This window comes from Sander lucioperca, chromosome 24 (assembly GCF_008315115.2).
Source record: "Sander lucioperca isolate FBNREF2018 chromosome 24, SLUC_FBN_1.2, whole genome shotgun sequence".
NCBI classification, from domain to species: domain Eukaryota; kingdom Metazoa; phylum Chordata; class Actinopteri; order Perciformes; family Percidae; genus Sander; species Sander lucioperca.
This window is the reverse complement of record NC_050196.1, coordinates 10485648-10503040: the sequence shown is the minus strand read 5'-3', so window position 1 is coordinate 10503040 and position 17393 is coordinate 10485648. Positions and strand designations below refer to the sequence as shown.

Genomic DNA, 17393 nt, shown 5'->3' with positions numbered 1-17393 from the left:
GAAAAAACACTGCTGGTTTTACTCTTTTTACGGGATTTGTTACAAAAAGAAAAATATAACAATAAGTTGTCAGATCTTTAGGCAATCCAGGTTGGGTGTGACTCTAAATTCGGTAATTCCAAGCCTAGTCTATTTTCTTTCACGATATCCATATTTCATATCATTATATGACATCCACATTCTGTCAGTGTGTCTAAGCTCTCTATGTGTCTCTATTTTTACTACAAAATACAATGCATATCCAGTGTGAAACCCACGGTTTTCTAAATGAATAAATCAGACATAAAGGGTCAATACAATTAAATATTGTCGTCCTACATGTTTACATCTCATAGCGGACATACAGAATATAATAATAGTTCTACCACCCCATCAGAGTTTGCACAACACCCTAATGCACCATATGGATGAATCACATTTGTGATTCACATATGTTTGCCGCTGTAATTGCGCTACTTTTCAACCCAAGCTAGTAGATGTTTAGAAGGTAGGTGTTGGAAGAACACAGAAGAGAATGTGTTTATAGTGGTCAGGCTCCTCTGTGATTGGTTAAATGTTTTACATGTTTAAGTGAGTGATAGAAAATAAAATTATGTATATATTCTAAAAAATGATCTACAAGATAGTCTCCGAGCCATGAAGCGTTCACTGAAGCTGAATGATTGGGCAACATCACTCATCAGCAGAAATTAGCATTGCTCTATGTCCGACTTAATCTACCCAACAGAGCTTCATGTAGTGGATGAAGGAACGCATTTCACATTAAACACACTGACACACTGATTAAACACACGTCTATGTATAATGTCTATAAAATGTCAGTCATACTTAGGGAATATTGATCTCTTCCCTCCAAGCCTCGTGCAGTATGATGAGCTGACAAACTATTTGCATTCACAGTGGCAGTTGATATCCACTCTGTTCATTAGGGAGAAATACAGCCAGGCAACACCAGCAAACAAACTGACATGCAATTCAAAAACATCAATGCTCCAAATTAGCTTTCTCATTACAGCCTTGAGGTTATCACTCAGTCCATACCAAAAGAGGCTGCTCACCTAGTTTTGTGGGAAGGCAGTGGTTAAGACTGAGCAAGAATTTCATAAAAACTGATGTCTGGCAAGGTCAGACGTCCTGTTAGCCGTTTGTTTCTGAGACTGATGGCATTCTTAAATTTAGCTGCAAAATCAGGAGACTGTACAATATATATAGTGTACCATATTAGTCTGATGAGTATTATAAGTGGTTATAAAGGCAGCTTGATATATGGCACATATGTTCTTTGCTTTGTAATTCTGTGTGATCTGTGTTGTTTTTATCTTTTACTATTTGTTTATTGTAAGGTGTCCTTGAGTGTCAAGAAAGGCGGCCATAAATAAAATGTATTATTATTATTATTATTATTATTATTATTATTATTATTATTATAACTTTTGCATTACAAATGTATTGCCTTCCCTGAGCGTGTGGTGCTGAAATACAGGGACACTCAACATGCCAATTATGAATAGAAAAAAGGTATATAAAAATCACATAATCTGCTTTGTATAGAAGTGAAGAATTAACAATAAATACATAAAACATGCAAGGTTGTCGATAAGTCTCATTGCAGTGAAAGCATCAGTACAAAAATGCACTTTTGGTACTCTCAAGTTAGAATTTTGAAATTCCCATGACCCTAAATGGCTGAAAACATCCACACAAGCAAGCCATAAAGAGTACTGCAGTGGAGCAGCTCTTCAGATTTTGATCAGATTTGAATGGCATGATGGAATATAATGGAAAATCTGTGGTCCAGATCAAAATGGCTTGAGAGTGCTTTACATTCTGACATAAGAAGACAAATATGTCTGTTCAGGTTGAAGTGATTTGGTTTTGGATGCTTTCTAATGCATTACACTTCTCTCCGTGTAGCTGACCGCGCTACAGGCCAAGGTGCACTATCTGAGGTACCTCAGCGAACTCCGACTTTATGGAGGAAGGGAGTTCAAATCAATACTTTTGGTAAGGCCATTAGGAAAGTATTTGTTTGTTTTGGAACTGTATCTCTGCCAATGTTAAAATATTTTAGGATAAAAGTTTGTCATAGCTGATTTGTTTTTGAATGACTTTTAACTGTCGTATGCATACACACTACTTTCTGTAGCAAGGGGAGAAGCAGACAGAGGTGACGCTGTTAGTGGGCCCACGTTACGGCATCAGTCATATCATCAACACCCGGACCAACCTAGTGGCCCTGTTGGCCGACTTCAGCCATGTCAACCGCATAGAGATCCTCACTGAGGATGAGACCAATGTCCGACTGGAGCTGCATGTTCTGGATGTCCGGGTGAGCACAGTTATTCCGCCCTACACAAATGATAGCATCTGTTGTTGTTCTTTCTTCCCTCCTTATACCCTCCCTTTTCTTCTTTTTTCACAGCCCATCACACTGATCATGGACTCCAGTGATGCAATGAACCTTGCCTGTCTAACAGCAGGCTACTACCGCCTCCTAGTGGATTCAAGGAGATCTATCTTCAGCATGCCCCACTGCAATAGCACAGGAGGGGAGGACAATAGTGAGTTGTTATTAAATGTGTGTGTGTGTGTGTGTGTGTGTGTGTGTGTGTGTGTGTGTGTGTGTGCGTGTGTGTGCGTGCGTGTGTGTGTGTGTGTGTGTGTGTGTGTGTGTGTGGTCAGAATCAGATGGATTTGCTACTCATTTATACAAAAATTTAATTTCAAGAAGTCATTCATCAAAGTTTGCAGTCAGTTTTTAGATTGTGTCTTTCCCCAGCACAGTTTTCCTCGTGAAAGTTGCAGAAACAATTGGCAAGGTCTTTGTCCTGGCCGAACACTCCATATAAACCATTCAAATAAGCTGAGAAGAAAAAGACTCAAGGCTTAAAAATGTATGCTATACAGTGCAGCATAAAACCTCAAAAGTATTATAGTGGAGCACTTAAAAAGTCTAGTGAAGAGGAGGCAGCCACTTTAAAATGTAATCAACATAAAATATATAACACCTAAAATAATAAGACCTTGTATTGCTGCGTTCTGCAGGTCAGGATCGTGTCCTGGAATGGCCGTACAGCACATCTTTGGGGGACAACGAGGAGCCATCACCCAGCCAGGGAGAGGTCTACAACAGGGACTCTGAGTATTCAGACAATGGACGGAGAGAAAACAGCATCTCTCCTTACTCCCAGGAACCCCAAAACCCTGACAGAGACCTTGGGACACGGAGAAGTCCGTTGCCCCCTCCTCTTCCCCCCGCTACTAGACACAAACCTCAAGACTCGCCTCGGAGTGCCAAAGTGTCATTTATTTTTGGGGGGGACCCACCCTTGAACCAGCCTAAGAACATAGGCTATGAAAGACTGTTGGAGAGCCCTGAGGTACCCGAGCACAGACCACCCTACTTGCACAACAACACAGACTGCCGTCCACAGGACAGGGTGCCGTTTCAGTTCAGTGGTCTGACGCATGTCTATAGTAACATTATAACTGAGGAAGGTGGTGAGGAGCCACTGCTAAGGGATCTGTTTTATCGTGACACAACGGACGATGCGGAGGATGACGACGACGCTTCCTGCGAAGAAGACTCCACAGGCGGGACACCAGTGGGTGACGACAGAGGAGGTGGGGATGAAAACAGTGGCAACCAAGGAGGAGGGTTAGCCACTGCAGCCGGCAAAGCTTCCTTCCTCGCGCTTTCCGCTTCTACCGATGACATCATCGACCTGACGTCGCTGCCTCCCCCCGAGGGAGACCAGAGTGTTGATGAGGATGACGACGACACACTGCTGCAGACACTCAACCTAGCAATCGCAGCTCCGCCACCAGGCTTTCGGGACAGTTCAGACGAGGACGCAGCGCCGGAGGGAAGGCCGCTAAGCACACGTGACAATGATGATATCCCAGTATCGTTAATTGATGCTGTTCCAACACATGGGGAGGGGGAAGGGAGCAGGGGAGGGGAGAGAAGGCTGGACAATGCAGTCATGAATACTCTACAGGCACTGGAGGCTCTGTCTGTCTCTGAACAGAGGCCTCCGCCGCCACCACCACCCAACAGGAACAATCCAGGTCTGTTGAATTCTAATGCAAGTACAGTAATGTTTGATCACCATCATTTATGTCTTTAGTTTTAGCATTGGATTTTACTCACCGTGACTCAACCCAAATAAATCCTGTGTCTCAGTCTATGGTCGTCAGTCTCTCTCATTTGATATCATTAGACCACAAAAATGTGATTTTAATTGTTCGTTTTATCACAGAAAAGTTCAACATTAATGGGTTGCAACTACTTGCTCTTTTTGTAGTTATTTTTTTATTGTTTGCCATTTAGCTTTAATTCTCTCTTGCCCTCTTTAAGTTAACAAACTCCCAAAACATATTCATCACACCAGAGCAGAAACTATTTGTACAATGTACCTTCTCATCAATTGCAAATATGGTCATAGCTCTGTGCAATATGTATTACAGTACACATTTAAAAGCAGATAGCTTAGTTAGCTTCATTACCCATATTTAACTCTGTATCTCTTATCTTCTAGGTGTTTACACGTCTCGAGGCCCCAGCCAAGAGTCGTCCTCCGATTCTGGCAATGAGACCAACTCCTCAGAGATGACTGAAATCTCGGAACTGGCTGCTACTCACAGGCTCAATGAGAGCCACATGCGTCTTCTGGTGGCCACAAGGGAAGGGTACCAACCTTTACTTGAGGAAAAAACAGAATTCCCCATCTCACCCAGCACAGCAGGAACAATACAGAAGAAAGCCCGTAGTCCAACACGACACCTTCAGCCTCCAGCAGTTCCTCCAAGACGAAGCCCCCTATTGGACACCGCATCATCAGGGCCGGACAGCTTGGTGGTGAGATCCCAGACTAACCTCTCATGCACTCTACAGCGCCCAAGTTCCACCACACCAGGAGGCAAGCATCACAAAAAGTCTGCAGACTCCAGTGGGAAGTACAACACCTTCAGCACAAGGGAAGGGCATCGGGGTGAGAGTGGTGGGAGCCACTGCCATCTTGAAATGGACCAGCGCACTTCATTCTGTGAGAGAGGGGAAAGTCAAACAAGACAGAGTTCTTTTTTGGCAGAAAATCCTGTAGCTGAGGGAGTTGCAATGAACAATCTCCCCAATGACCATCACAGAATCTCCCGCCCTCCCTCCACTACCTCTGATCGCCTGTTAGATGTTGCCAACTCGGGGGACTGTGGTGCAGATAATGGCACTGCAGCTGTTGAGCAAGATGAACATCTGGTTGTAGCATCATTGCTGTCCCCAACCAAAAAATCCAGATCAGAGGGGACCGACCAGGGATCGGACATACAAAATGATCATCCGCCGATTTCTAGACAGCAGAGTGTTGCACGGTTGTGTGAGTACCATCTAGCAAAACGGATTTCAAATTTGCAAGGAGAAGCCCACAGTTCACTACAGGGTTCTCTGTGCTCATCACTGGATGCTGGTGGCAGCACGAACAGTAGTGCCTGTGCCACCCCGACTGACTCACCACTTGGCCCTGGTGCGGTTGAATCAAAACGCCATCGTTTGCAAAGGCACCCACTTTCTAGTTCCTCCTCCTCATTACTCAGGGTGCTAAACTATGAAGATAACAAACCTGGACTTCCTCGTGGCGTCCCTAGCCAGAGCACTCAGGGAAAGGATCTCCACCCTCATGCAGACCCTGCCCTCCTTCGGAAAATGCTGCCCAACATTTACCCTCCTGCTGCTGGGGCTGAACCAGGCCGGCCCTCCTCAGCCACACCGTCTAAGCATAAAGAGACCACAGGTACTGGGAGCAAGAGGCCCCACAATGATCTGCATGCTAAACAACAGGCCTGTTTTAAGGGCCTGAACCAGAAGGAAGGCAGTGAGGCCTACAGACAACTAATTAACTATCTAACAGTCAGCCAGATGCATCAGGGAGGGAAGCTGCATAGTGCAGGCATGGGAGGGGCAGTAAAAAAGGACACCAGGCGCTTTATCACTAGTAACCCTCAGCTTGTCGAAATGGTTAAGAATAGGGGGAACACTATTGCTCGCTGCCCATGTATGCCTTCCTCCATATCATCCCCATTCCTCAGCCCAAATGTAGTAACCCCTAATGCGACCACCGTGCAGCTGGCAAATAAAAATCCACAGTCATACCATTCTGCCACACTTCCTGCCAAACTCAAGAGAAGTTCTGACATGCATGCTCAGAGACTGAATGACATGAATGAGAGTTTAGATTTCAGGCAAGCTACTGCTGAGAGGAGAAGCTCTTTTTCTGGCTTGGAAAGTGAACTAGAGAGGAGTGGTATGGACCCAGAGCACTTCATGTCACTGTATAAGAGAGAGGGCTGTATCAGTCGTGATGGGGCATTCATTACAGGTGGAAACCGTGAGGGTGGGGGTAACACTAACCGTCCCCCACCTCGGTCAAGAAGCCAACCTAGTAGCAGCACTGAGGACTGGTTCAGATCAGACCCGAGGGCAAAGCATGCAGTTCGTCAGTCTCCTCAGTCTCGTCCTAATGATTCTCTTTGTTTCTCTGCTGCCCCCAGTGTAAGTGGTCAACGAGCAGAACTCAACACCATCTCACTAGGAAGGGGAGACCACCCTTCTGCTTTTGTCAGGCAGACATCTACTGGCACTAGGGCTTGCATCACATCTCCAACTCCCAACCCACAATCTCCACCACCTCCCCCACCACCACCACCTCCTCCTCCACCTCCTTTGTCTCTTCCCTCGAAAGCCAACTCTAGCTCCAGCAACTCAGGATGCACGCAGGATACCATCCATTCAGTCCAGTCCCGGCAGAATCACATTCAGGCTGTTAACCCAACCCTACAGCAGACAGATCCCTTCTGCAATAGCCTGCAACGGGGACGGGAGCTCAAGCGCAGCTCCAGCAACGTGACTGCCAGTTCTGGTAGTGTGGAGGTTCTGTTTGATAAGCCCACTCGAAGCCGGAGCCAGCAGCCCTTGTTACCATCTGTGCCCCAGCAAGGTGAGACCAAAGTCCAGCGGAGGCCAACAAGGAAGCGGCTCTCCAAGAGCTACTCCCAAGGATCTGTTTCTGCCCACACATGCTGGTCTACAGGCTGTACAGTTGACAGTAGAAGGGCATCTGTGGCATTTCCATTGCAGAAAGATGCTAAACACATGAAGGGCTCTCAAAAACTGGACACCAGTCCCTGGAGATGCAATGGACCTTTTAGCTATTGTTTCTTTAAACGTAAGAGTGAGGTAGAAGAGGATGAGATTGAGTGGGAAAGGCCCAGAAGAAGCCGTGGTGAGAACGATATTGAGAATGGCGGTGCCGCTGCATCAGCCATATTGCCCTGTGGCTCGGCAGTGGATGTAGCTGGGGAGCAGCTTTATGGGGAGGTCCTCAATAACATGAGCTTTAGCGACCGTCTCGCACGAATCAATGCACTCAAGGACCGTATGTATGGCTTCCCTTCCGGCTTCACTGACGTCCGCCGTGACGCCAGTGAGCTCATTGCACTGGTGAGATCCAGCGTAGGTCGCTGCGATCGTGGACCCCAGATGCCTCTCCAGGACGTATCCCAGTTCAAGCAGCTCCTCTCTGTTGAGTCAAAAGAATTAGGCCGGGCATGCCGGAGGATGGCACAGGCCCACAGTAGTCCTGAGGAGATGCTGCTGGCTGTAACTTGTAGCTTCCAGGTGCTATGCTGTCTCTGCGAAGCTTGTATGTGTCTAGTTCGGGGGCTCGGAGCCTCAGCCTCACACCAACAGAGAGAGGTTGTGGCAAAGGTTGACGAGGTTGTCATGAACTATATCTGTTTACTCAAAGCTGCTGAGGCTGCCACCGTGGGAGCACCAGGGGAGCACAGCGTGAAAGCCCTGGTCCACCACTCCAGTACCATGTCGGCCATTGCTAACGCACTCACCCGCTCCCTTAAAACGCTGCTTAGCAAGTAGAGCCTACTCTTTATTCTTTATAGTGTGGCCTACGCAGTCAGTAGAAGTCTGTCTTTAAGCATCTTGTTATTTTTGGGTCTGCTGGAAAAGTCATATATTTTTCATATAAGGTCTGGACAGCTCCATATCAAAATCAACAAAGACTTGTTGCAGTTGCCATTAAAGTAACAAAAAACGAGAAGAAAAAAAAAAATGAGTACGATGCTGAAAGGCAGTCATATTTGACTACACTTGCTTTTTCTGATGACAATATTGTAATGTATATTTACAACGCCATACTGTCACAGACCTTTGTAATATGATATGTACCTAATAGATACCCTTTTACCTGTGCATTATGTAACTTATTTTAAAAACTGTATATAATGTACAAACATACAATATAATTATATTATTTGCCGTAGCAGTTCTAAGAAGCCATTGAGTGTTCAGCTTAATTTGCGCTAATATTGTTCAGGGCTGGAGTGAATTTACTTTCAGTTCAATCAGTTCATTAAGTGCAGTTTTACTACAGATATTTATAATGTACATGTAGAAGTATAAGTAAACGTGTCACTGTCAGTCCAGTGAGAAAATTGTTGCATCATTTTATTCACAAGATTCAACCTAATCTTAGGTTGAATTTCTGAATGACTATGTAAAAGTGAACTGATTTCAGCCCTGTTGCATAACAATACAGTTCTTTTGCAAGATGAGAGGAACATTTGTTGGAAATGTTAAAAATACTATTTATCTACCACTGCATCATAATTAACCACATAGACTATTTTCAGCTAAGAATGAAAAACAGTAAATAATAAACTATCCCCCTGAAAAAATAAATATATGAAACTATATAATAATGTGTTAATATGAACAATTTATAAAATATTTTAATTTATTACAAAATTTGTCCGATTGACCACTGTGTTAATTATATCTACCGGTAATACTTTTTAAGTTTTTGTGTTTTATTATCATCTGTTTTGGAATGAGTTCTGTGCTTGAATTAATTATTATTCCACAATATGTATCAAGATGCAGTTATCTCTCTTGAGAAGAAATAAAATTCCTGTTTTTTTTGTTTTTTTTCAATAATCCACCATCCTATTAAAAAACATTTTACAGATATTTCTGTGTCTCTTACCATGTGTCTCTTGGTTTGAATGGTTCACTGTAACATACAGTAAGCACTGGTGTGTTCTGAGCGTTATAAAAGAAATATACCACATCCAATAAGTTTAATGTCCATTTCATAAAACTTTGTGACTTTGTGGATGAACCCTCCACTTCTCAAACTGAATGCACATTAGATTTTAACATGTTTTAACATATTTTTATCTAGTTCCAGATATTTGGTTACTATGTGTATTAAGGATGCTGTAGAGAGAAAGTTTCAAGGTACCTTTTAATGTTCCTTTGACTAGTTCAAGGGTCCATGACAACTGAAGCACTGCAGATGGTCGGACTACTGGAGTTCAAGCCTCTCCGTGACCTATTTTGACTAAATTTGAAACCTTAGAATATATTATAAAGGGTAATTTGACATAGCTGTTGTATCCTGATAGCCTACATAATGTGTTTGTTTGCCTAAAATACTAGAATGCACATGTATGTGTTGTCTTGTCAAGCATCCCTCGTACTAAAATGTGAAAGGAAGGAAGATTAACCTCATATAGTTTGACCTGGTCCAGAGAAAAAAAAAAACATTGCCACTGCCAGGCACAAAGCATGGTTAGAATGAAAATATTGTTTTATATGAGTTTAAAATTTCGGTTTAATTGGCAACATAAAGATTGAGTGATTGAGAGATTGAGGGTGAAAATCCAATGACTCACCCACCACCTCCACCATCCCCTCTGTACATTACAACAGTTCTTTATGGTTTAGGAAAAAAGATTGTGATGAAAATCAATAGTGAACATTTCCGTGACATGCGGGACACTTTTAGTGTAAATGTTTTACGTCCACCTATGGCATGTACCGTGTATAACAGTGTTAGAACGTACAGCGTCCACCTAGCATGTACAGTGTATAACAGTGTTAGAACGTACAGCGTCCACCTAGCATGTACAGTGTATAACAGTGTTAGAACGTACAGTAATAACACAACATTTTGTATGACTTTTTATAGATTTCTTGACATAGCCTAATACATACTACTACTATTACTTACTCTTTCATAATAAAAAAAATCATGACATTCAATACTATGAGTATATTGTGAGTGCAGTATGAAGAAAGTATGAATGGAGTGAAGGAACTTCTCAGTTGTGGTCCAGAAACTCTGCACTCATCTGGGGATGGGGATTTCTTTTTCTTAAGGAGCAATAATAGACACTGAGACACAAGGTAAAGCCATTTGTGCTGAGAACTGTAGCTTACAAGCAAAGGACGGGCAGTGTTTTGTTAACATAATTTAGTATCTAAACTGCGCCCTTAGGTCCACTGCATGCAGCTGCATTGCAATCCAGCTGACACAAAGTGTGTAACAAATGACATGTGTGATACAATATTAGGGCTGCAACCCTTGGTGAAAGAAGGCCGGTGTGCTCAACTTCTCCTACAGCTGATTGGCTGATATTAAGTGCTGTGGGTTTTTGCCAGGCAAAAATCTCCCAAGTGACATGACAGACAAAATAAGTTGTAATGTTTTGTGATGTTCAGTTTATTCCAACTCTACGGACAGCAGGTCAAACAAGCTATGCAACTTCTGTATCTCTGGCATAATAATGGTGGGCGACCGCACTTCTTTACTTACTAAACACACACAGTGCTTGGAAGGGTGTGTTTGATTTAATGTTCTTGTATTTGATTTTTTGATGACCAAACCACACAAATGATGTCATCTGCACCGGTCAATTCCAAACATTTTTGTGGTTGGCTGACAAATTACCAGCAAAGTGGTAGGCCTATGGTTTTGAAAGTTTTGTCAACATTCACAAACGATTCTGTGCAATTACACAATTTAAATAAATGCAATGTGTGTGTTCAGGGATGCATGCAGCTGAGGGCGGGAGGAGATAATATTATTATAATTATTATTATATTATTATGAAGGTTGTGGTAGTAGTACCGGATAGAACTTCAATCTGCTTTCACCCTGGGCTGCATTATTTTTATTGTTTTATCTACACAATGTCAAATTCAAAACCCATCTGTGTGGAGAAGATGGAACCAGCTAGACGTTCTCAGAGATTTATGAGAACTAACAACAGCACTACAACACCAAGCCTACCACACTCACACGTCTTCTCTGACAGCTTACCAACTCTAAAACTAACACTGCCATCGTTGTCATGAGCTAACACCATTCAGCTTCAGCACAAATTCATATGCTTCATATGTGTATGAAAAAATCTATCAATGCTAAGTGACATAAACATAAAGAATTGAATACACGTTTAACACTGTATGGTGTGTGTGTGTGTGTGTGTGTGTGTGTGTGTGTGTGTGTGTGTGTGTGTGTGTGTGTGTGTCACGTGATCTTTTTCCCAAGCAGCAGAGTAGTGGGGGAGGACCATTGATAGGACAGGGCTACCTCATTTGCATATTGGGCGCGTGTTCTACACATGCTGCGATGTTCACCAATCAGGACGACACATGCAACAAACCACGCCCGCGCGGCAGCTCGTGTCGCGCGCCTGGAGCAGACAAAAGTTGTTAGTCTCTCATTGCCTTTTACAGCAGACTTTACAATCGCGGGTTGTTTTTTTTTTTGTAGTATTTAGTTAAATTTAAGCAGGGTTACCTTTGTAGTGGATGTTAGCGTCCTCAAAAACTGGATTGACGCCTTTAAAGCAGCTGCCGAGGTCACCAGCTGAAGCCACACTACTAGCTAAGGTTACCGTGGAAAATATAGTGTTGGGCACCCTGTGGGGTTTAAAGTTTGGCTAACAGTAGCATCACTTGCAGGTAGTTTGCTCCATATCTCAACATATAAGTTTGGTCACAATGGCAGCTGTCTGCCAGCCACGACGTGCCTTGGTGGAAATACCTGCTCCACAGCCCAAAATTGCAAGTAAGTCTGAAATATGACAGTTTTTAATTTAGGCTGCGAACTTAGTTCTTTGTGCAGGACGCGCCACTTTACTTTGCTATCATGCTAATGTTATCACAAGCGCGCGCCAACATGTTGTTAACAATCATTTTAACGTGGACCACTGCGTCACCTTTTAAACAATTCTGGTAAAACATTTCAAATTAAAAACACGAGCCGCTGTCACCCAGTTTTAATTTAACGTTACGTTTTTTTTTACAGCTCGAATGAGAAGGTCCTATCTAGAAATTCTAAGTGCACGTTTGGCTCCATCTCCATTTCCAAGATGGAGAAACTCAACTTCAAACACAAAACGTGTGCACTCATGTAAGTACAAATCAAAACCACTATCTATCTAACGTTACCTGCAAAACCAATGTGTGGTTGGTTTGTGAGCTGACTTTATATGAAGCACAATGGAAAAAAGATAACTTGTTAACGTTATAACGGAAATTGTGTTTTAGTGTGAAGTGCAAAGACTGGTGGTTTTCAGGGTTTTTTAAGTTTCCCTTGCCATTCAACGTTGGGGATTCTGACATCTAGCAGTGAAATTAAAATACTGTTCAGACCGTAAAGCTGTTCTTTAATCTGACCATTAAAAACATTTCGGAAGTAAATGCCACTACTTGCCAACTGATGACTAGTCCCAATTACGTTAATTACTGAAAATGCAACTCACCCAGTGATTGTTTGCCACAGCCCTTGTTCGCTCTGGTTTATTATTGTCTTAATTGTATCCCTTTGTTTTGCAGTGGACTTGTCCATTGGTGGGGTGTGGACTGGGATGATAGAGGAGCAGCAGCAGTGTGAGAAGATGGACGAGCACCATACCCCTCTCTCCAAACAGCAGCTTGTACAGCTAATCAGATCCCTCATCTTAGTTGAACAGGTATCCACCCTGGCCATTTCACTTCACTGTATTCATAAGATAAAGTTTTCAGCCAAAGAAGAATTTTAGCAGCCAAGATGTAAAATAAAATGTAATACAATGTAATCTGAAAAATAATGTATTGCATTGCATCCTAGAGCCAAGAGCCCAGGATCCTAGCATCCGACTTGAAGTATCTCCAGGAAGACCTGCAGCTGAAGAAAGCAAATGTTTACAGGTCCATACCCTATTCACGGCTTGGCTCCAACAGGGATGCTCACTGCTACAGAAAGGCATATCCTCACCTGGTGGCCTTCAAAGTGAGTATCATTAGTGTTAAGCCATGTTTGTATAAATGATGACTTAGGGAAACCTGCAGATTTATTTTACTGGTAAACTGTCCAATTCTCATTTGCAGGAAAGTAATGTATTTTATTTTAGATTTGTAGTCATTGGCTTTTCATCATTTTCATCTTTAAGCACATCGCTGCTATTGTTTTCTCATTGAGCTGTTAGTCTTCATAAAGTGAATTTTTTGGTCACTGATATATTAAAAACTGCAACTCCAAATGTTACCTGGCTCTGTAAGCTGGGTGTTTCATTGTGTCATTCTAAGCCGTTATCTCCTTATCCTCCCCCTCAGGTTTCGTGTCAGGAGTGGGGCCAAGTTCTTCTGAGGAACAAAGAGTGGGACGCTGTGTTGGAGCACACATTGATGGCATGGCGCTACACCAGCGAGTTGCCACAGTGGGATACAACAAACCATAACGCTCTGCGAGAACAGTGTTACAGCATTTTGGCAGCCCACAGCCTCACTGCTCTCCAGCACTACCACCCTGGACCAGACAGAGGACGCGAGCTGCTCAGAAGGTAACACTTTAGTTTGTAGAGGCTTATGAACAGTCCACATACAGATCTTAAACAGTACGTTGATAGTGTGCCAATATTCACACTAATGATATATCCTTTATAATCGGATTAAGGGAAAACTCAACAAGGAAATTATCATGTTAACAGCTCAGCTTGGTTGCTTAACCCAACCTTTCTCAACCGGGGTGCTGCAGCCCTCTGGGGTGCCATCTGGCTTTGTCAGGGGTGGCGTAGACATATAGAGCATTTAGGCAGAGCGGGAGGCAAGGCAATTTTATTCATATAGCACATTTCAGCAACAGGGCAATTCAAAGTGCTTTACATAAAACATTAAAAGCAATTAAAAACAAATGATAATAAAAAAAAAAAGTAAAATCAGATAAAATATGAGAATAAAATTTGTAGTGCAGTATAAGAAATTAAGAGGCAACATCAAAAAGATAGGTCTTCAGCCTTGATTTAAAAGAACAGTTGCGGCGGACCTGCAGCTTTCTGGAACGTTGTTCCAGATGTGCGGAGCATAACAATTGAACACTGATTCCCCTTGCTTAGTTTTGACTCTGGGGACAGAGAGCAGACCTGTCCCAGATGACCTTAGATGTCTGGGAGGTTTGTAGTGCATTAACAGATCAGAAATGTATTTTGGCCCTAAACCATTTAGTGATTTAGGGTGATGCGTGAGCTGGGAGGATTTTGGATGAAGCGCAGAGCAGCTTTCTTAAAAGTTGAAACGTCCCCTTATCTCCAGTTTCGCTCCGGTCCCACTCACACCACGAGTTCGAAGCATGCCCGAGTACGTCTCTGCGTTACTGCAGCACAAGCAGTAGCCTACATGCAGATGAACGGCGCCCGCTCTCCCAAGTGCGCGTTATCCAGTGGACCTTTTGCTGGCAGAGCTCTGGGCACTGCCTTTTTTTTTCTATTTGGAGTGAGCAATGTGCGTGGAGTTGGAAAGAAAAGCTCTATGAACAACAAGCAGAAATTCTCACTACTGCTCGCATGCTCTGGTCAAAATGCATTTTAAAAAAAAAAAAAAAAAAAAAAAAAACTACAGGTACAATTTATAAAACAAAAGATCATCAGCCACCTCATATTTGTCTCGCATGACCCTTTCCTCATCAACGTCAGGGTCAGCAAATGAGGGCTACGTCACCATGCGGTACGAACATAACATACAGTGTTTTTCAGTACAGCGGCCTCTCCACGACTGACGGAGCAGAGGCGGGCTTGTTTACTTCATAGGCGCTCAATCCTACAACAACCTACGAGTTGAAACGCAAAATGACATCCATTGCTTTTTTTTGAGAAAAACATACCTGGGTTGAGAATGATGACTTGTTATGAAAGTTATAAAAGTAACGTAGCTCCTTTGGGGAATTGCTCACTGTGTAGCCTACTGTGTGTTGAGAGAGAGAGAGAGGATATGATAGTAAATTTGTAAATGTACAGTGTAGGTTTCACTGTTAAGCAGGAGAGGAAAACCTGTAATTGTACTCGGTCAGTTATTGTTATAGAAAACACCTGAAGGAGCATTCTCAGAGAGAGATCTGTTTTTATTTAATATTTGATAACAGGCCTATTTATTTAAGAGAATGTTTTACAGCTGTATATTTTCAAACGGGGTAGGAAACGGTCTGCCTTTTATTTGATCAAAAGTGCTTGTAACATCTCATGTGGCTTTGACATACATATGAACACTTAGCCCACTTGGTATTCATATAATGTTTATCTCGCCATTCAGCCTAAAAATACCGAGATATGATTTTTGGTCCATATCGCCCAGCCCTACTAACAGATGGCTTTTCTGTTTCTCTGTCTCTAGGTTGAATATGGCTCAGTTGCACAGTCAGTCAATTGGGCCATGTATTCAGGAGTTGCAGAGGATTATGGGATGTGCTGATGACTCCTCCATGGACACAAAATGACACAAGAAACACTATCTGACCAGCTGGCTACACCCCAGTAAAAAGTGTGCTTCATAGATGACCTAAATTATGTATATGTGTAACAGGGCCATAAACATTTTACATGGTAGTGTTTGTTTGGAAAAACCACTATAGTATTCTTCCAAAGGGCTTGGTAGCAACTTAAAATCTGCCAGATAATGCAGGTTTGAAAATGTAATAAACTACCTCCTAAATGGTTAAAAATGCAATAAAACCTCTTATTTAATCACATTGCATTTTTATACCAATTGGAAAGTATTGTTAGGAATGTAACATTAGTTGCATGGCAGACATGTATTGGTTAATGTAACGTTATGTCCATATGTTAACTAACCGTGACAAAAAACATGTTTTCTTTAGAGGAACATTCACATTCTGAGAAATGTTGCGTTTGGTTGGTGCTGGCAGCGATCTCATAAAAATATTTGTATATTTTTAGAACTTTGTATGGAATGACTTGAATTGACCTATGAAATGGCCTTGTTGCCATAATGGTGTGTGTGTGTATTTATGTCCTTGTTACTGTTGACAATACTTGAAACTGTGGTCTTTGCTGTCTTTGACCATAGTTATGTATTATATGTATGTCTTGTTTATAGAGAATTGTTGGTGTCACTGATTGCACTGGTGTCATTTGTCCTGAAAACTTGAAAATGTTTTGATAAAATAGATTTTCCTAATTACAATAAAGGCATTACTATGTACTATTGAAAAGCTTGTTCATCTTTAGTGTTTTGGCCTCAATAACAATACATACATGCATTGCTATAATCTTCAGGTACTTGAAGTAAGCAGTTGGTGCTGCGTGGTTTCTAGTTGGTAGGTCTAGGTCGTAGTAGAATTGCAATAAATAGCCATGCTTTTCCCCCCCTCAACATTGCAAATCTGTATGCTCACAGTATAGTTTTGTAGTTAGGCTAGTGTTCATCTGAAATTCATTTGTAGGCTGTGTACCTTGATTAGTAGGCTGGGATAGCTGATTTGTAGACTGTGGCATTAAAGCACCCTGATTGGATCCTGCTGCCTCTTAAAGATGGGTCATTTAGTAGATAATAGGATTAATGGATCAATCATTTGTCCACTCTGGCAGTGTGAGAGTCCTGCTGCTTAAGTTACCATTGTATACCACTAGGTGGAGCTCACATTGCACCATTTTCCAACATCCAGTGTCACTGTCATCAGTCTGGATTGTGACTTCAATTGAAAAGCAATGTTAATACCACTTAAGAAACAGCTGTTGCCATGGCACTCTGTAGAGTGAATATTAAATATTTTTTAAATGCTATTTAGGGTTCAAGATAATGAATTGGGGACTGAAAGGGTGAAAAGCTGTTGGCTAACATGCAGACTTCTTGCTGTGCAATTTCTATGTCAGGAATAAAGAATTATAGTAATATTACTTTATTACGCATTAAGGGATATCTATAGTGACATTGTTGTCCTTTGGGGATTTTGATCTCCTATGATATCTACAATTTTGTATAGGAATACAATGTACCTTTATTTGGTTGTGTTGTTAAAAAATCAGGATTAATACAATTAGTTGTCTCCAAGGTATTGCAGAGAGAGTGGAACATAGTACTGTTACAGCCATGACAACTCAATATATATAAATGTGGCCAACCCACTTACATAACTGTGTAGTGTTAATTTGTAATGTGTAAGTTGAAGATTAATTTGGTTGGGCTGGTGGTGGTTCAGACTCCCACAATATTTTTTTCTTGAGACAGAGAGAAACTGTCTTGCTCTGTTTTTGCCTCT

The 17393-nt window shown here is 42.2% G+C and overlaps 2 protein-coding genes across 5 annotated transcripts in view; both read left to right on the top strand.

The window, feature by feature from the left end:
• LOC116044628 (FERM and PDZ domain-containing protein 4-like) overlaps positions 1 to 9040 on the top strand; it is a 59850-nt gene extending 50810 nt beyond the window's left edge. For 3 of the 4 annotated variants that reach the window (XM_035998491.1, XM_031291975.2, XM_035998490.1), the window contains exons 12-16: positions 1915 to 2004; positions 2147 to 2329; positions 2423 to 2561; positions 3046 to 4071; positions 4542 to 9040. In XM_035998491.1, the coding sequence (XP_035854384.1) occupies positions 1915 to 2004; positions 2147 to 2329; positions 2423 to 2561; positions 3046 to 4071; positions 4542 to 7930 (4827 nt within the window). In that variant the 3' untranslated portion in view covers positions 7931 to 9040. The remainder of the gene's footprint in view (positions 1 to 1914; positions 2005 to 2146; positions 2330 to 2422; positions 2562 to 3045; positions 4072 to 4541) is intronic. The other variant, XM_035998492.1, reaches the window with a different exon arrangement.
• A 2469-nt stretch (positions 9041 to 11509) lies between these two features.
• LOC116044646 lies at positions 11510 to 16341 on the top strand. Its single transcript, XM_031292044.2, has 6 exons — positions 11510 to 11930; positions 12171 to 12275; positions 12701 to 12837; positions 12975 to 13136; positions 13460 to 13686; positions 15509 to 16341. Exons 1-6 carry the CDS (start codon positions 11864 to 11866, stop codon positions 15609 to 15611), a joined length of 801 nt encoding a protein of 266 aa, XP_031147904.1. The 5' UTR covers positions 11510 to 11863; the 3' UTR covers positions 15612 to 16341.
• Positions 16342 to 17393: the final 1052 nt, after the last annotated feature.

What these genes read in the sequence shown, in the direction of transcription:
- LOC116044646 (XM_031292044.2), top strand. Translation starts at nt 11,864, where the DNA reads ATGGCAGCTGTCTGCCAGCCACGACGTGCCTTGGTGGAAATACCTGCT. An exon ending in CCCTCATCTTAGTTGAACAG is followed by an intron (nt 12,838 to 12,974) that starts GTATCCACCCTG and finishes ATTGCATCCTAG; the next exon opens with AGCCAAGAGCCCAGGATCCT. An exon ending in CTCACCTGGTGGCCTTCAAA is followed by an intron (nt 13,137 to 13,459) that starts GTGAGTATCATT and finishes CCTCCCCCTCAG; the next exon opens with GTTTCGTGTCAGGAGTGGGG.